Raw genomic sequence first — 20,585 nt, 5'->3', positions numbered from 1 at the left:
ACTCAGGATACCAGGTTGGTTAGCTTAGCCCAGCAAATGAATTAGCCATGGGTTAGCCTTCGAGCAAGACACCCACCTGTGCTAACAATGCTAACTTTTTTTCAAACAGACTGGGTATAAACCAGGCCCATTACTGGACCATGTATGGATGCCAACTTGGGGCGTAGGGCTACACCTTTTGTTACAATAGCCTTCAGAGCTGCTCAGGTTTCCTGGCTGCTTGGGAACTCCAAGGAAGCAGAGGAGCACTTCCACTACACTGAGCCTCACTTCCATTACAGCAAACTGTAACATAATGAACTACTTTCATTACACGTATCATTATGACTAAAGGAGGCAGAGAAATAACTAAACATTTGATACGCCAAGCAGAGAGAGCAGGAGAGAGGGAGGGGGAGAAAGAACTCAGTAATGAGGCTTTGTACTGACCACTATGACCAATTCTACAAATTCTATCAAACAGAGGGAGTTAGACATAAAGACCTGCCTCTAATAAATGTCTGTTACGTTCCAGAGTCAGAATTAAATAAGGCTAAACTAGCTAAACGAGCTGTGTGGAGACACAAAATAAGAAAGACAGTGTGTCTCGGGGCGCCCTAGCAGCTCACCTGATGGAGCGTGTGTCATTTGCGCTTAGTCCTTGTCACGGTGGAAAAGAAAGATAATCTGTCTCTTCTAACTTTCTCTCTGAGTGATAATTTTATAATATGTGAAAGCACAGCAGTCTTTCTGTAATTTATGTGGTTGGTGATTTTGTCAGTAGACGTCACAGTTATAAAATCAAGGTTTTGACCATAGTTGGTCCAGCCACAGACTAAGTTTTGACCTAGTCTTGTTGCCCAGGGCAGCAGGTTAATTTGGCCTTGCTTCCTTCAGTTTCATGCCAGTGTTATATCCATTACATCACAGACTGAAATGGCAGTTCTGAAAGGTTTTAAGGCTCTACAACACTCAAATGCCAATATATAAGTTATGGTTCTTTCCTCTTCTATTTTGGCTGTGAACCCCTTAAAGTAATATGTTACTTTTCCACATGCTCATGCATCAGTGTTGTGGTTACCTGCCAGTAGCTCAAAACTGACTTTTATCCAGTTTTAGCCACAATTTTAAGATAAACTTTTTGCACCTTGGTCGTTTTCAGCTATATATTTGAACCAGATAGAGGATTTTAAGCATCAGACATCCCCATGTTATGTAATCAGAGAAAAAAGCCGAGCAAATGTTAAACAGCTCAGCTCCCATCCACTCCAAGATGTCCTGTGTCCGCTGAGGAGCCATAGCAAATCATCAGTTTTTAAAGTAAAACTCTGTTTCTACTGATTTTAATCCCCTGATCTGTTTGTTATGAAGAGAAGAAGACCTCTGCTGATAAAAATCCAACTGTACATCAAGTTATCAAAGAAACAAAGGTAAACAATCTCAGTTGCCACTCTGAGATGTCATGTGTCCACCGTAAAGTCTGAGAATTACTGATTTTTTTTTAGCAATTGGCTTTTATTCAGATGGCTACAGAGAGAAACAAGAAAGTCAGGGAAAGAGGGGATGATATGCGGGGCCACAGGTCAGACTCGAAGCTCGGCTGCTTCTGTTAGGACTAAGCCATTGTGGAATATGCTGTACCAAGTGAGCCACCAGGGCGCCCAAGTCCCTGACTTTTAGAGTGAATCTGCTTTATTGGGTCATGGTAAAAGTCTCCTGAACATCTGGTTCAGAAGTTATCAAATAAATAAAGGAAAGCAATTTCAGTTTCCAGCTGCTCCAGCCATGGGTCAGAAGGGCAGCCAGGCTGCTGCGGTTAGGACTAGAGCCTTTGTGGCATGTGCTCTACCAGGTGGTCTGTTTGTCATGGACAGGAGGACACCTCTGCAGGTAATTCACCTAAAAACCTCCTGACTGTCTGGTTAAAAAGTGATCAGAGAAACAGTCGAAACAAAAGTTAGCAGCAATCTCAGCTCCCAACCCTTCCCTGACATCTCATGTCCACTGTGGCCTAGTCGGCAAAATACTGAATACTTGTGAAAATGAATGTGAAACTGCTGTATTCAGTGCTTTTAATGGTTATAATCACCAGGTCTGTTTGATTGGAGAGGAGGAGACCTCCGTTTGGCTCCTAGTAAAAACCTCTTGAACAACTGACACCAAAGGAATCCAAACCGGGAGAAGCTTACAGTAATGGAGGTGAAGAGAACAACTCCTGTGGCCCCACACTATTACACGATGTCACCCAATACCATCTTTTGTTACTGTTTTGATTGAGAGACCCTTAGCAGCAGAAGTTACATACTGTGCGTTTGACACAACGACTCTGCAAGAAAGTATGAACAAAATCTTGTTCTGTCCAAAATTGTATAAGTTCAGCTGAAGTTAATGGGAAGCTTCAGCAGACTGAATTAGTAAAACTGAGTGAAGCCTAACAGCCAATGTCCACTGGATGCAGCTCCATCATAGAAAAGAAGGACAGAGAGAGAGAAGGAAAAACACTGGAGAGAGGGACAGAGAAGGGAGACAGTACCAGCTCACGAAACCTGGGCCCTCCTGCTCTGTGTCATCAGCCAAATTCACATTTTACTTTTTTATACAGATATTTTTCACTTTGTGTTTTCTTGACAGTTGAACTAGAAAGAAAAGTTTGATTTCAAAGATCATGAATACTACATGATGACCAGGAGTCATTCCCAGCCTGCTGCTCTGCGGCATAGATCAAGTTATTTGATGATCGCATGGTAAAATACACAGCTGTGCTGTATGATCAACTATAGTGACAATTCGAGTTTTTGACATGCTGTTTTATTACATTGTTTAAAAAAAAATTAATAGTTCGAAATTTTACCTAAAATATGAAATTGAAACACAAGGCAGTGGCTCAAAGCATAAGCTGCTGTCATTTGAGACCGATGTTCCAAAGTGCTAAACAGCATATCCATTTGGAAAGGAAAAAATAATTAAGTTGATTATTTAATATCTTGTTAAATATAGAGAATTGTTATGAGAAACTCATAATGGACATGAGTTACTTGCCAACCTTGAATGAACACAATAGTGTAGTTTAATTCTGTAATATCTGTTGTTTGTTGAAGAAAGTGTCACTGGCAGCCATGATGAACCAGGGACAGAAACTGCAGACAATGAGGAGGAAATGAAGGCTGGAGGATGATAAAGAAACGCTGACTGAAAGCATGGAGTCTGTCAGTATGTCTGACAAACCGGTGAAAAGATTTAGGAGAAAGATATTCTTTTTTTTCCTGTATTTGAAAGGAAAAACAGCGCAAGAGACAGTTTTTGTCAGTGTTTTAGAGGAGGAGAGAGAGAGAGAGAGAGAGAGAGAGAGAGAGAGAGAGAGAGAGAGAGAGAGAGAGAGAGAGAGCTTATCACCATTTCAAAGAAGCAAGTAAAAGATTGATTACTAGCATCCCTGTTGAAAGAAAGAGGCTTTTTTTTCATCGATTCAGATAAGGGAAGTTCAAAATACACAAAAACAATGTTGGTTTTATGGTTTCATCTTTTTTTCTAAATGAAGGGGGAGGGGGAGGGGTAGTGGGAGACAGAGAGGGGGGAGACTAAGAGTTTTAAAAGCACTTTATTAAAGCTGGTTGTGCTAGAGTAGTCTCATAAAGAAAGAATGAAAGAATTCACATAAAGAAAGCACTTTACATCAAACCCTCACCAGGAAACCAAAAGAGCAAAAAAAAAACACCTTAAAAGCAAGTCATGAGGTGATCATCATCAATCATAATATATTTTTGTGATTTTTGTGACTGCCAATGGCCACCAGTGGGTTGTCAGGTTGCTGCCAATCCAGGCACCTACAACCTTCTAACCACAACTCCATCCAGCCATCTCCACAATGGAGGCCCTGAACATGGCTCTCCACAGTTTTCTCCAGTCACAGATATAAGTTGCATTATAAAGGATATGCTGACCTTTCACCACAAGCATCATTCAGCCTAGTTATCTCAGCCGCTCCTGAAGCAAAAGTATGTATTGTAAAAATCTGCCACTAAAGCACTTTTCTGGTCTTCTTCTGCAAAAATATTTTCCATATGATTTAAAAATATCAATATGCAGGGAATGCATAACAGAACAGAGAAGTCTGTGAAGGCAGCACATTACAGTATTGGCTATATGCAGATCTTCAAAGTGTTCTGCTGTTGCTGCTACAGGTAGTACAACTATTTTTACTGAGCTCTAGCTGCATTTGAATAATTCTGAATGTCCTTATAAGCCAAAATAAGCTGAGTTCCTGTGTGCAGCCAGCACTGTCATCACTTAGGTTGTGCTTAACAGTGTGATTCATATGCTAATAGTGCATTGACATTATGTCATATTATTATATTAATCATGAAAGCTGTCAATCATATTTATGAATTATATAACTAACTTAACCTTCAGCCCCAAATCTAAGTGAATGGATGGAATATTAGCATGATCAATTTGTTGATAATTTCCACGTTACCTATATTGGTTATTGTATAATATAGGCTCACATAGACTATAATATAGGCTACAGCTGGCAATATACAACTAATTAAACAATAGGCTATACCATGTCTGCCTCGGGGTAGTCTGGGGTATAAAGAGGTGAGTGATACCGCTCACACTGTGTAGTCTGCTCTTTAGCTGCTTGGTCATGGGTAACACCTGCAACTGCTGCTCCCTCCATGGAGACTGAAAAAGCTGTATGTGTCACCAGGGACAGAGCCAATACACTGTATCCAAATCAGCCCTGCATCTCCACAGGCTTTGTCCTTATTTCGATAGCTACAGTGAGACGGAGGCAGGACAGTCAGGGAGAGAGAGGGAATGACAAGCAGCTGAAGGCCACAGGATGGATTCAAACCCACACCACTGAGGTTAGAGTGGAGTTTTAATGATATGTGCTCTACCTGGTGAGCCAATGCAACATCGGACTGTAATCCATATGTGTAGAAGGCAACCACTGACACTGATGTATATTTTCTCACAGCACACAGAGCTTGTCAGTCTACTGTTCATTAGTAAACCCCAATCCACTTGTAGACTATCGCTGGTTTAGTTTTACATTATTACATTATTCACAGCATAAATCGCTTAAGTGCAAGTTCTGTCACAAAACTATGTTGAAGTTATATGGAAATTCTGAAGCTTACTTCAGAATCAGAATCAGAATCAGTTTTATTGCCAAGTATGTTTCCACATACAAGGAATTTGTTCTGGTGATTGGTGCAATTGGAGGTTCTTGGAGGTTCTTGTAAACAACAGGTTTACACAGTTTTAGTTTCTGCCTGTATGTGGGAATCAGGTGGACCATGACATGGTCAGAGTGGCCCAGTGCAGCCCGGGGGACGGCGGGATAAGCACCACTGATTGTGGGGTAACAGTGGTCCAGAGTGTTCCCCTCTCTGGTCGGGCAATTAACAGACTGTCTGTATTTGGGCAGTTCGTGGCTGAGGTTCCCTTTGTTAAAGTCACCAAGGACAATAACTAAGGTTGGTCCGCTCCACACACAGTATCTGCTGTGGCCTGTGGTGGGATGTAAACACTGACCAGGATGATTGAGGTGAACTCACGGGGGGAGTAGAAGGGCCTGCAGTTTATGATGAAAGTCTCCAGGTCAGGAGAACAGTGCTGCAGGATCACTGTCACGTCTCTGCACCAGCCACTGTTTGCATAAAAACAGATTCCTCCACCTTTGGTTTTGCCGGACAGCTCTGTGTCTGGATCCGCTCTGAAGAGCTGGAAGCCGGCCAGCTCCAGCGCAGAGTTCGGAATCGATCCACACAGCCACGTCTCTGTGAAGCACAGGACGGAAGATGAAGAAAAGTCTCTGTTCTTCTGCACCAGTAGCTGAAGTTCATCCAGCTTGTTGGGCAGTGAACGCACGTTGGAGAGAAAGATACCTGGGAGCGGTGTGCGGAGTCCGCGCCGGCGGAGACGCGCAAGCGCACCGGCACGTTTTCCTCTCCGGCGTTTCACTGCGAGAGCAACGGTCAGTGACCTCTGACCTAAATGTCCAATAATTCCACAGATGAGTCGAGAAAAGTAGGAAAAAATCCTCTGGAGTTGTTTCTCTGATGTTAATGAGCTCTTCTCTGGTGAAAGAGCTCCGGAAACCAAAGCAGAAAACTGAATTTATAAAGAAAATAAGGCGAAAAAGTGCGCACCAACACACCGAGGCAGCCATCCGCGGCGCCATGGCAACTGGAACCATATGCAGGTATATGGCATATACCTGATGTAGACTATACCACTGTACCACACAACTGCTGTGTTACAGCACCAAAACAGATTCTGATGACCTTTGATGCTGCACCAAAGTGTTTCTAAACCATCACAAAAGCAGCCCCTGCTGTGCCATACAGATATAGTGCGGTGCATCTTTCAGCAGCATGAAGGCGAAGAGAGGGAAAGAGCGGAGAGTGACAGCGTGCACTTTATTACTGATTGAAAATATGTTCAAAAACCATTCTACTAATCCACTCTCCTGTGTAGAAGAAATACTTCTTCATATTCCTGAGTGCTCTTCATAGATTTTTTAATGAACAAAATGAACATGAAATGCTTAACATCTTGTAATTTCAGATGTATTTTGATTGGCTGTCAGTGTTTTGTATTGTTCATCAAATTGCTCTGAAATTGTATTGTTGTATATTGTATTGTTCACTACTGTTGTCATTATACTTGTGGTGTGGATTTGGCCACCCACTTGAGTTGTAACTGTTACAAGTCGTGCCAACTTTCAGGATTGGACCCCAGAGCAGATTCACACTCACAGACAAGCAGGTGCAATAATAAAAGATGGTTTATTGTCAAACCACAGCAGTTCAGAATAGACTGAGTCTCTAATGTGGGGGCACCAGGTGTGTGGCTTGGCTGCTAATGGCGGTGGAGTGTGGGGACAGCAGGTGAGTTGGCGTTGCAGGAACGGGAGCGGTTTCCAGCAGAAGCGGGTGGCAGCACCGGAGCAGGGTCACTGGAATGAGGAGGAGAAACAGGTAAGGGCAAACAAACAAGAATTCTAGTAGTTATCAGAAATCCACGAGTTTCAGAAGCCTGGAGTGTTAGCACACTGGGAAGCAGCAAAGGAGTGACTGGAGAACCAGGGCTTTTATTCAGGACTTGATGAGCGATTGGTTGCAGGTCTGTCAGGCTGCAAGTGCTACTTGGCCATGCCCCTGCTCAGAGAGAGAGAGAGAGATGACACACATACACACACACACACACACACACACACACAGGGAGGAGTGAACACAAAGGAAAAAGAAAGACGTGCACAAAAACACACTGGGGAGCAGGCTGGGGTTCTAGCAGGATCATGACAACAATGATTTTAAAAACACTATCTTTATAGTCATCTTTATAGTTGTGTTGAGGATGTCCCGTAACTCCCCCTTTTGCATTAAAAGAAAAAAATTCCAGTTTCATACAACCTGAGGCTTATTTTTTTCCTTGCATCTTTGACTTGCTTGCCTCTGCTGACTGCTCAGCTGCTGCCTGGTAAGGATGCACTGTTCCAACTATGTCTGTCTCATTGTTGATTACAGTACCTTTATTCAAGGTATCTGCTAATGCAGGTCTGATCCAAAACCAGTGCTCTCCTTTTACCAAATTCAAATCCGTATACATGCTGTGGGAGTGCAGTCTGTTTAAGGGAACATGAAGACTGGTGGGGCATTAAAAAAAATTAAACCATGGCCATCTGTGATTTAAAGAATGTAACTTAACATGAATGTTATGACACTAACAAAGAAACAGTAGTTACTGTGGTCATTTTATGGCCAGTACCTGATCCACATGACAAGGTCCATACCAATACAGGTATATCGGATCAATGCATCCCCAGTGCACAGAAAAACTAAGTAAAGCCTTTTTCTATCCTACTACTTCTCTCTGCTCGGTCTGTTTGACTCTGTTTTTAACAATCATGTAGCATGAATCATGGCCACTAGGGGGCAACATTGTATAAATCTGTGTTACTGTAATACAGGAAGTAAGTAGACAAATTTTTGCTTGGACAAGAGAGAAATCATGCAATGACCTGTATTTTCGATTCATGTCAATAAGCTTTGCTCAGTTTTTTTCCAATGAACACTAGAAAGTTTAAGACCTAATTATCTGTTCATTTTCTGTATGTAGCCAGGTGTCCTCCAGCAGTATGCACGAGATGTCTGAATGGGGAAGCCTCCAAAGTTACTGATTGGGACACACAAAACATTGATCATCAGTCAATGTGTATTCACAAACCAGAAAGAAAATAACTGTGGTGTAACCAAGAACACACCAAGAAAGGATTTTTACAAACTGCTGAAGAGTAAACACAAGTATGTGTAACAAGAATGAATCAGAAATGCAGCAATTTGCCTCAATATCCTTTATTTTTCCTATATCATTGCATATAGTAATTTATTTGAGAAAATAAAAATTAGAAACAAAAAACTAATTCCTGAAATTCCAGGGCTGGGATGATAATTCCAACAAAAAAAAAACCTTCAACAACATGTATACTATAATAACTCATACTGCACAGTACTGTGAGGGTTCTACTCATCCCTCTCTCCTGCGTTTGGACACAAGTTCTCATCAACATCACATCTTATGTCGTCGATGGCGATGAATCTTCTGGAATGTTTAATCCAACCCTGGCATTCATGGCATCTGTGACTGCAGCAGAGTGGTGGACCGCCACATTATCCCACACAGCAACCAAGGTAGAGTTTTTTTGCCCTTTGACTTCTCTCTGCCAGTCCCACCTGTAACTTGTCAATCAATATATATCTCACATATATACCAGTCTATTTGCCCTTGTCATTTGTCAGATTGTGGTCTTCCAGTCCCTCAGTGTCCTTCAGATAGTCCATGAGTCTAGTCTGTCTGTTTGATCTCTGCCTGTTTACCGGTTGCTTCTCTTGCCTCTCGATTTTGGTACTTCTGCTTAGTTGGACTGCTTTTTGGTGTTAAGATTTTGGACTGTATTTGTACTGGCTTCCATCTCCATCCCTCTCTAAAATAAAGTAAATCCACAGTTTATCAGTACTCTGCACTATGCAGAGGTGTGTATACCCTGTTTGGATATTTGACAGATATCTTATCTTAACATATTGATACCAGCTTAATTCATTTCACAGTTTTTCTCAAAGGGAACAGTGAACAACTGCCTCATCCTTATTTTATCTTTCTCTAGGACACTGGCAGTTGTCATATTATTTGATTTTATTGTAAATATTCTTCTAAAATTTTCCATGTATGGTTACTGCAGAGATGCATGAAATGTGTTTTTAACAGTTTTGAAAACAGTGTGTTAGCATTTGAGAAAATGTGCTGCAGATATATAGTATTTTGCTGGTGTTGGAGTATGAATGAGAAAAGAGTTCATGGATTTTGGAAAATGTGGTCATTGGATGCATTTTGTGTGAAAGCAAGGAAAAATGATTCTCAGTTTGGTCCACATAGACTCTTGTTTCACTGACTGTGAGAGAGAGTTTTGACTTTAGTCACAAGAGCTAGAGTAGATTACCAGTTTGTAACATTTTAGTTGGTTTAAATAATCCAACAGTGATATCAGACTAACACTTGGTCATAACAACCTACTGTCTTGGGTGACTTTCTACCAATACTCAGTTAACCCAGTGTTGCATTGTTGCTATATTGAACCAGATTGGGTCAGTTTTGTAAATTGCTGCCAAACTAAGTTTTGTTGTGTATTGATGTGCAATGACAAAGTATATATTCATAGCATCCAACTGTTGAATGTTTGATATTGTAGTGGTGGTGAGGCATATGGTATCACATGGACAAGTGACATAAGTACTCAGCATCAGCCTCCAAGTCCCACAATCACACTCACACAACCAAACTTACAAAGCAACAACCAGCCACAGAGCCAGAGCCAAAGACAGAGGGATAGAAATGAAGGGGAACAATGCAAGATGTAGGGAGATGCTAGCGCTTAAGTAAATACAGAGGAAAAGAGGACATAGGATAATAGTTAGATGGAAGTGAGACAGCTGAAAGAGAAGAATACTGACAATAGGAGATAAGAGGGAGAGAGGACAACAAGTTGGGATCAGGTGAATGGAAAAGTGGGAAGAAAGGAAAGGGAACAACAGGAAGGCTGAGGTTAGACAAGGGAGGGATACATTAAGTGGTTAACTAAAGAGAAACAGAGTGGTAAGGTATGGAGAAATGGAGGGAAAGAGAAGGGGGGGAAACAAAGATCATAATTTTGTGATTGAGGGCTCCAACTGCCTGACAACCAGGCAAGTTTATCAGTTTGTCCCTGTGGCCACAGAAAGAAGAGCAAGACTGGCATCTAGTGGAACGACAATTAACAGCAGCTTACCTGCACTGTAAATTTCAGGGTTATATAACTTTGTTCAGGCTCCTCATTAAATGCCTATATCCCTGCTCAACACTTGTCAAGACAGTATATCAAGCAACTGGATACACAGTCAACTCAAACTCCATCCATCTTAACTCTCTTGGCTGCTAATAGTGGGGCTGGGTTCACAATTTTAAGCACGTTACAAAGCTGTAGTTAAATGATGTGAATATGGCTGACATCTAGCTTTCCAGCTGTATTAAGGTATATATAATACATATAAATGTATATACATATATATATATATATATATATATATATATATATATACATTTGCCAAATCTTAATTACAACAGACTGGTAAATGGCATCATATTTTTGTGTCAGTAGTTGTATATTCAGCATTTTGAACTTTTTCCTTATTTAACACTTCTGTCTCTAACACATTCATAATTTCTACTTTGAAGGTGACATTGTGGAAAAACAGTGAACTCACACTCTCTCCAAGGGGCAAGCATCATTTAAAATCACTAGTTCCACTTTCACATAGTGCAGTAGTCTCATTTGGTCTAGTTTAGCTTTAGTGCAATTCCTATGAAGGATTCTGGATGCTTGATAAATACATGGAATAATGTCCGTCTGATTACACTGGAATGAATCTGCAGTGAATCATTGTGTCACTGTGAGAATTCTTTATTCAGACCAGAGCTACAATATTGACTTGTGTGAAAAATGGCCGCAATAAAACTATTCAGGGTTGTCAGGTAATTATGAGAAATCACTTCACATCCCCAAGTGATATTTGTCAGGCTAATATCTCCTGAGAATGTCCAACAATTTGTCATATTTGCAGAGATTAGTTTTATTCCAGTAAGAATATTTTACTGTTAAAGGTTTAATAATGTGGACAGCCTGAACAGCTGCCATACTGCTTTTAGATACCAGATGTTTTCAACTGAACTGAATATTTTACATAACTGAAATTCCGTTTATTGGTTTTGACCAGATTTCAAATGATACAACCTCTTGTTTTGAACCTGTGACAACAGATTTTTCAAATTCAAGCTTTGGGGTTATTTCTTATCTAATCAGCACATTTCAAGTCCTGCTTTCTGAACCTAAGAAATATGGTTAACTTTCAAGAAGTATTTTTTGTAGCCTTAACCAGACCTTAATAAGAGAGGGGGTCAGTCAGAAAATGCTCATATATACATATTCACACATTTATCAAGATTTGTTTTATGCTTCAAATCTTTAAACTACATTTTCAGTATCAAGAATCCTGAGATATATTTTATTGACATAATCAAACAACAAACAAAACACAACAAAATCTGGTAAATATTATAAATCACCTCTAAATTATGGTAACTGATTAATCAAATCACACTGTACATTCATTGATAATAGCAGCTCTGCAAGGATGAACGGTTATTCAAATATTTCTATTTTCATATGACTTTGTAACTTCACTTTTAAAGAAGTAAAAGCCATATGTATCTGTAAAACCTAGTCACCAGCACTGTTCTGGTGATTAATTTGGCTAGTTATTCATTTTTTTGTCATCTGTCACATTTTGTTATGTTGCAGCCTTATGCTGAAATTGTTTAATTCATTTTTTCTCATGACCATTTTACAAAGTAAAAACAATATTTTAGAAATATTTGTAAATTTAATTACTGTAAAAGGGAAAAACTGAATAATTGATATAAGTATTCAGACACTTTTCTGTGACACTTGAAATTTACCTCAGGTGTTTTCCATTTCTCTTGATCCTCTATTTGGTGTCCACCTGAGACCAATTCAATTGACCGACAATGTTTGGAAGGGCACACACCTTTCTATATAAGGTCCCACAGCTGGCAATGCAAATTAGAGCAAAAACCGTGAGGTGGAAGGAGCTGCCTGCAGAATTCAGAGACGCTCCTAAAGGGTTCTCAGACTGTGAGAAACAAGATTCTGAACCTGGGCTCAGTTCTAAGCGTCATATCTGAGGAGACCAGGCACCACTCATCACCTGCCCAATACCATCCTGAGGCTGTAATCACTCAAAAGGTCTGAATACTTATGTCAATGTGATAGTTCATTTTATTGCTAGATAGCCGGGTGTGTTTAAAATGACACAGCGCTCTCTGTTAAACAGTGTATATATCATTGTAGACATGTCAGCACAGGGTTTCCCCTGCTCAGCAGCAGTTACTGGCCTCCTCCTGAGTCTGTTTTTCCCCTCCCAGCCACAGAGGAGCGCTGTTGATCTTAGCGCTCTGGGCCCTGGCCTCTGTCGACTCACCCTGCATCCCCCCTCCGTCACTGGCCAGGCGCTTGTGGATCTCAGAGGCCATGGTGAGGAAAGCCCTCTCAACGTTATCAGAGCTCTTAGCGCTCGTCTCCAGGAAGGGAATCTTAAGAGACGAGGCCAGGTCCTAGAGACAGAGATGGAGGGGACAAGGAATGAAGGCAGGAATCCAGAAGGGAGGCAACAATAACAAACAATAGGAAAACTTATATGTAAAAACATCACAATGTATCAATACTACAGTGTTGAAATACTGCATTGTATGTAAAAGCTCTGCATTCAGAATTTGTCTACATTGAAGAGAAACATAGCAGCAATTAGTAATTAACAATTTAATATTGTAGATGGTATAACTGCTATATATTCTGTTTGGTGTTTCAAACTACACCAGACCATCATAACTTATGAGTTTATATAATGTGTGGCATGTAAACATTCTGCAAAGTAACTCTTATAAAGTAACATCAGATAAATGCAGTTGAATATAAACGTTGAAATGTAGTGGAGGAAATATTCCAAAAGTTGAAAATGTCTCTGATTTTTCATGTGACGCCACCAACAGGTCAAACTCTCCCCTTGCCCAGCACTTCAATTCATGACAAGAACTCTAATGAACTAAAAGATTATTGCCAACATAGGATGCATAACATTAGCATGTTGACAAACTAACCATATGCTAACATGAATGCGTAAGCATGCTAATACTTCCATTAATTATCATTAAGTTCTGACTCTGGTAACAACTTGGCCCTTTCACATTTACATTACATTCTACATCTGCCCTTCAAGTACTAAGGAGCTACAATAGCAGTGTTGTCTCTCAATTCATGTTTAGTTTTCTGGTATTACATGAGATTACTACAGTGGCCCTGAGCGCTCAGCACACTGCAACCTAAGAAAACACATGCAAATAGACAAAACTCAAGCTAATTCAGAAAAAAATCTTCTTCAATTTGACAGCACATGTGGTGCAAATACACACAACAAAAGCAAATAGCACAGATGAGAACAGAAGTGCTTCCAAGGTGAACAAAAAAGTGTCCTATTTCCTCATTATTTGCATATGTTTTCTTAGGTTGCAGTGTGTTGCGCCCTCAGGGCCACCGTACATTACAGCTTCACAACTGCTAGAGTAGTGGCTGGAATTGTTTAACACTGTGTGAAGCCTGTTACCTGAGCAGTGGCGGCGTCCACCACTTTCTTGCTAATAAGGTCAGACTTGTTTCCCACCAGCAGCCTTGACACATTTTCACAGGCATAACGATCTATCTCGTCCAGCCACTGCTTCACGTTATTAAAGGACTCCTGAGGAGAAAAGAGAGACAGAGTGATTAGTGTGAAGGAGGAGGAGAAGTTAATTTTCAAGCTCTCTCATTGTGTTGATGACGAAAATACCCACTGACCTGCTCAGTGATGTCATAGACGATGATGATGCCATGAGCTCCTCTGTAGTAGCTGGAGGTGATGGTTCGAAACCTCTCCTGACCTGCTGTGTCCCACTAAAGGACAGACACACACACACACACACACACACACACACACACACACACACACACACACACACACATACACACACACACACACACACACACACACACACACACACACACACATACATACACAGAGAGAGAGAGCAAGAGAGAGACATTGAGATGGGTAAGATGATGTGTTAGATCCCACTCTGCAGGTACTCTGAAATTATATTTTTAAATTTTTGGCAGTTTGGATTTCTTGTTTATGACAAATGGGAAACCTGATTTTTTTTCCAATGACTACATCTGATAAACGAACTCTTACAATCTGCAGTTTCACTGTCTTGCCATCCATGTCGATGGTCCTGATCTTGAAGTCTACACCGATGGTGGAGATGTAGCTTTCAGTGTAGGTGTCATCCTGGGGATGGGGTGGGAGGAGTGCAACATGAACATCAAGTGTAAAAAGTGTTCAAAACAAAATGTGTTTGTGTGTGTGTGTGTGTGTGTTTGTGTGTGTGCGGCCTACTGCGAAGCGTAGCAGCAGGCATGACTTTCCAACTCCAGAGTCACCAATCAGAAGAAGCTTGAACAGGTAGTCACTGGAGCGTGGAGACACACACGTTCTTAGATACACATTTACACAAAAACACTTGACAGTGTCTCTTCTACTAGGACATAGCACAGGGAGCAATTCATGTTTGTTAATAACTGAATTGTGATCTAATAACAACAGCTGCCTAATTCAAAAGTTAAAGTTCATAATAAGAAAGAAAACCAGGTGAACTAGGAAAACCAGACATTATAATCACATTCAGTGTGTTTCCACTGAACTCTAGTGCAAATTAGTATATGTATATTGTATATGTGTAGTATATCACATATATACTATACTATATTTATTATACTCTATATATACATACATACACATACAATTGAAACACAGCAGCCATTATGTTCACACACTGTTCTGGCAGAGAAAAAAATGGATTATGATTCTTGCTAAGATTTTCTTTTCTCACCTTCATGTCGTGCTGAAGATTAGGTTCAAGTTAAACTGTGGTTTCAAGGGCTGTGAGCGTTTTTATGAAACTGAATACAAGTTGTGAAAAAATAAAGATTGTCCAAAATGTCTTTGTTGTGCAAACATGTTCTGAATTTGGAGGTTTGGAGGTCTGACACACACACACACACACACACACACACACACACACACACACACACACACACGCACACACACGCACACACACATACATTACTGCTGTTAGTATAATATTAGATATCTATTGTTTAATCCATAGTCACAAGGGTCAGCAGTAACAATATAGCCTAGTAGTATTTCCAATGTCACCATGTTAGCAGTGGAGTCACAGCTTACCATAGCGATAGTCATACTGTGGAAACTGTGGAAATTCTACAACTGATTTTTGACAGCAAATGCATTTTGAAGAAAATTTTATTGTGACATTTACAATAATAAGCATGAGGTTAAGGTTATAGAATGATTGTGGTCCTGGTTAAATGGGAAACAAACAGCAGGCTTCCATGTTAAACTTCAATGTTTTGTCTACCCCCAGCCCCCCAATTTCTTCTGTACATGGACTTTGTCATTAATTGTTTTGGGGTTTGGGGTTCGTGCTGAAAAGACTAATACTGTCTCACACAGCTGCTAGATGTTGTTTAACATCAAAACATGACTATTAGCAATATTACACAAGACTGACACCTTCCACTATAGTCTGAATGACTAGGCTGAATTTGAACATGTCATAGATATGAAAAAATATATTTTTTAACCATTTTAGCAGCTGCATGTGGAGACAGTGGCATTTTAGAGGCAAATTCAGAAATGAATTCAAAATGAAGAGGAATCCAAAATTCAAGTATCCTGCACGGATAGAGCTGGCAGTCGCAGCTGGTGTGAAAACACATGCTTGTTTTTCTGCAGCAAATCAGCAACGGCAGCCACGACACACCAGCCATGCATCCAGTGTGTCTCCGGTGTAAGGCCTAAAATACCCATCAGCCTCAGCAGCCTAGTGATCCGAATCCAAGTTACCTAGAGTTGTCTGTGCAGAAAATTCAGTTGACTTTTTTCTTTTTTAACTCTGGATGCCTTATTCACAACCCCTCCATTATCCATTTTGTAATTTATGTTTTACACACATACACAGAATTAAAGCAACATATCAAGAGATTTTCCATGTCAGCAGTCACTGTCATACTGAAGATGTCAGTGTATCCTAGTGGTGTACAGTATGTGTTGTGTAGGAACTGAATATTCACACATCAGTAACACAGTTACACACATCATACAGAAAAGAAAGAACACTTACTATTCAGGATTCATGATTGGGGAGGTTGTTCCAGGTGACACAACAAAATCAAAAATCCCTGAAATCAAATCCTAAACCTGAGAACAGTCAGATTATCTCCGACTCTATGATGTTGTGTCCTGTTCTGTCGTGTCTGTCTGTGTGTGAGTATGTGTGCGGGTCTGTATCTGTCCTTTGGAGACCAAATGGCAGAATACACTGGAGCTGCCTATCTCATGAGCGAACTGATGAGCTGACTGGTTCAGGTGCATTATTTATTAATAAAGACCAGCTCAGGTTACACAGGGGACAGCACCTAGGAACCAAGACACTTGCACACACTCACGGGAAAACAGACACACAATGTACTGCTGATTACAGTCACCTTCTAACTTTAGACCTAAAACCTTTAATTAGTTCCTTTATTGTTTTCAGTTGGTGACGTGTTTGTGCTCATCTGTCATTGCTGTTGTTGTGAGCTGCACCACACTGTACCTCTGCTCTTGACTGACATCACATCAAACTGACAGCATCTCCTGTGTGTCATATGTCACTGGACCGACCACAGCTCTGAAACTCAAAAAACAATCAAGCAAGAAGTAGTTATGAGCTTTTCATCTGCTGAGCTATTTTCTTAAAGGAGCTGCTCTACGCCTGTCATCAATCGGCTCATCAACTCCAAACTCCTGCAGTATGGAATCATTTTGTGTCGACCAGTTTGCCTGCTCAGTTCTGCCAGTCTGTCTGCCCGCCCAGCTTTGTTTGTCTGTCTCCGGAGGATTTCCTTATCCTTTGTCTGAGGAGCTTCTGCTCTGCATCCTGCCACACACACAAACCAGCCTCACCCTTTTCCCCCATCACCTCCAGCCTGAAACCAGCCCCTGGACATTTCCCCCTTCAACCACTTCACCACTGGACTGCTAGAAGACTTCCCCTGCTTTTCCGCTCTACACAGAGCTATCTCCAGTCAAGGACTCCTCCAAGGTTATCAGAGCTCTGTTCGAGAGTAACCAATCTATGGTAAACCAGGTCTCTGAATTACCCGTCAAATTTCCTTCTTAACCACTGTGCACGCTGTCTCAGTCCCTGTGATCCAGAATCCACTTCTAGGAGCTGCACTGCCCTCCTCCCCTCTCCATGATTCCTACGCTACAGATCCTGAACTTTTTCATGGGTAGGTTGAAAAATGTCATGGTTTTCTTCTTCAAGGTGATATGGTTTTCCTCAGTGTCCACTTACCTTTGCTTCAGACTCTTCCAAGGTACATTTTGCACGCCATTTATTGAGAACAAGAGCCCTGGCACGGGAAGAGGCAATGAACATTCACAACCCTTTAGCCACCTTATTGTACAGTTTCATGTCTAAAGTTAATCTTTGATCACCCAAATTACTTAAACTGGAATGGGAGGCACTGTGGGGGGTTTCTGTGAAAGGGGTGAACAAGAACCTGAGGGATAAATTAGCTACCAGAGACAAGCCAGCTAATCTGAAATCGTTAGTCTCATTAACCATAAGAATCAACAACCATCTGCAAGAACATTGGTTAGAGAGAGCAGCTCGGACCTCAGCCACCCCTGTCATCCCTGTCCCTCTGCCTTCTCCCAACAGAACATCCAGACCAGCCATTACAAACCTCAGAGCGCTACAGCAGACTGCTGAGGGTGAGCCTATGCAACTGGGTCGGGCTCACTTGCCAGTGGAAGAGCGACTCCAGGGGATCCAAAGTGAGTGTTTATACTGTGGTCTGTAGCCCAAGAAGAAACGTTTTGTTAAACCAGATAAGTGTGCATTCCATGTTGACACATATCATCAGGATAGGCCTCCAAGTGGAGGTGGACCCTGAAAACATCAAGGCGGTGGTGAAGTGGCCACACCCTACCACCAGGAGACAGGTCCAACAGTTCCTGGGGTTCAACAACTTTTATCGGTGCTTCATCCGTGACTACAGCAAGGTGGCAGCACTCCTCACTAAACTCACCTCCACAAAACTGCTTAATGCCTCAAATCCAGACAAGCATGCTGGGCCCTGTTTTTCAGCCGGTTTAACTTTGCACTCACTTGTCATCCACAGTCCAGAAATGCAGTCTGAAAAATCTCCCCAGAAAACGACAAATCTCCTGATACCATTTTCTCCCCTGACCCTGTTGTGGTGGGCGACACTGTTTAGGAAGACATACTTTTTGCTCACCTCTTGGCAACAGCACAATTAATTATGTTAGGATATAGGGAGAGTAGAATTCCTCTCTTTCTTTGTTGGACTGGTTTTCGTGGAGAAACAATGATGGGGGTTAAGCTGTATTGATGATATGTCTCTGTGCTGTCGTGAAGTCTCAGATGCACCATCTGTGAGGTGCTCGGAGCAGTTGCTCTTTAAAAGGATGTAAAGAAACTCAAGCGTGTAGCACCTGAGTGGGAGTCAGCACATGAGGACGCCACTGTGGTGATGAAGAAGGCTGCTGTACAGCATGGCATCCCTGAACTTTTAAGAGAAGGAGTTTGTTCATTTTATGTTGGAATCCAACCACCCAAAACCTAAACTGAATCACAAGACACTGGCACACTGGCACGTCACTCGCAAAACGAGAGACCAGCCAGGTCAAGGCTTCACCAAGGACAGTGCTAACAGCCCGATGGCTGCAACCCGGCTAACAGACTTGCAGGTGAGCTAACCCCACCATTCTCTCTCCATTCATAGAAACTGGTTCCAGCTTTGTTTGTTTCTTTTCTTGTTTTCCCTCTATAATTACTCCAGGTTAAGACTATTATTGACAATCACTTATGGCTAGACCTGACTAGCCCGTAACAATTAAATTGTAAGAGATCTAGATCCTTTCTCTTCCATTGACCCACTGCACCTATATCTGCCATCAGAAAATCATACAGAAGGGTTAAAACAGCACAGAAGAGCTCCAGAAAGCAATTAGCACCACCAAAACTCTTACACTTTTACACATCCATCTGGACACCACATAGCCTATGCTCACAGTAAAGAATGCATTATTGACATCATACAGACCGCTAAAAGATCACTATCGAAACAATCCAAAAATAAAAAGCCTCAAAGTGACAACTGGTTTGATAAAGTATGTAAGGAAATTAGAAGCTTAGGACATTATCCAATCACAACCACAGAGATCCATGAAATGTGAACTTACACCTTCTATACTGTGATGCATTTAAACACTACAAAAGTACATTCAGAATCAAAAAGGTACAAATACACACAAAATAACTGGCATTAATTGAGGAATCCATAAACACAGAGCACTCTTCAGAAAAATGGAATTGTAGAAAGAAACCCAAATTTGAAGAATTAGCAACACAGAATGGAGACGCATGGTCAGTAATTTTGACACTTTACAGAAAGTTATCAAACAACACAGACCCATACCATATCCAAATAATAACAAGATTAAATGAACTTGAACTGGCAATAAAAGAAAATCATAATCCCCCCGACTCCTTCATTACTGAACAGGAACTAAGAGAAAAACTCTCAGCCCCAAAACCCACAAACACCATCAGGCTTGATGACATCATGACAAAGATGCTGAAATGCAGAAGTCCAAATATTCAATGGGCAATCCTGAATCTCCTCGGTTTAATTCTGAGTGTAGGTTTCCTCCCTGACATCTGGAGTCATGATCTCATCACACAAACATTCATTTGACCCAAATAATTAGTGAGTCATCTGTTTGAACAGTAACCTGGGGAAGGCTCCTTGTAGCATTCAGTTTGAGACTCATAAGCTCCCTTAGCAAACACAAAGTCCTGAGTAGAAGTGAAATTGGATTCATACCAAAACACTGCACTTCAGATGATATTTAAACCTTCACGCCTTAATTTACAGACATGTCCACCAAAACAGCAACAAACAACAAATACTTGTTGTTTCAGAGATTTCAGAGAGGCAAGATTATATTTGGCTCAATTGTCTATTTTATTGAATCTGGTGTAAAGAGTAAAAAAAGACATAATTGAGAGAGACAGAGCTGTTGTCTCTATTTAACGCCTAAGGTTGCAGCTATAGAGAACTCAGCAGCACCTCTGTCACTCCACATGACACTGAGGTCAAAGTCCTGCTCCATGCAGATGATTTGGTTCTGCTGGATGGTTGTTACTGTGAGAACAGTACCGCCAGACCTGGACCCTGGCAACTAAACACAAAAAGACTAAAACAATGATTAAAAAAAAAAAAAAAAAAGATA

The 20,585-nt window shown here is 41.1% G+C and overlaps 1 protein-coding gene across 1 annotated transcript; it reads right to left on the bottom strand.

The window, feature by feature from the left end:
* Positions 1–10,788: 10,788 nt before the first annotated feature.
* On the bottom strand, positions 10,789–16,961 carry LOC139632285 (ras-related protein Rab-1B-like). Its single transcript, XM_071497155.1, has 6 exons — positions 16,399–16,961; positions 14,592–14,664; positions 14,388–14,483; positions 13,994–14,089; positions 13,764–13,895; positions 10,789–12,717 (listed from the first exon to the last, which is right to left on the bottom strand). Exons 1-6 carry the CDS (start codon positions 16,410–16,412, stop codon positions 12,481–12,483), a joined length of 648 nt encoding a protein of 215 aa, XP_071353256.1. The 5' UTR covers positions 16,413–16,961; the 3' UTR covers positions 10,789–12,480.
* Between the last annotated feature and the right edge of the window lie 3,624 nt (positions 16,962–20,585).

The sequence above is a fragment of the Trachinotus anak genome, unplaced genomic scaffold (assembly GCF_046630095.1).
Source record: "Trachinotus anak isolate AG129_WGS33_773 ecotype Australia unplaced genomic scaffold, CSIRO_AGI_Tana_v1 ptg000014l, whole genome shotgun sequence".
Classification (NCBI taxonomy): Eukaryota; Metazoa; Chordata; class Actinopteri; order Carangiformes; family Carangidae; genus Trachinotus; species Trachinotus anak.
Note: the sequence above shows the minus strand (reverse complement) of the source record. Positions and strands in the feature narration are given on the sequence as shown.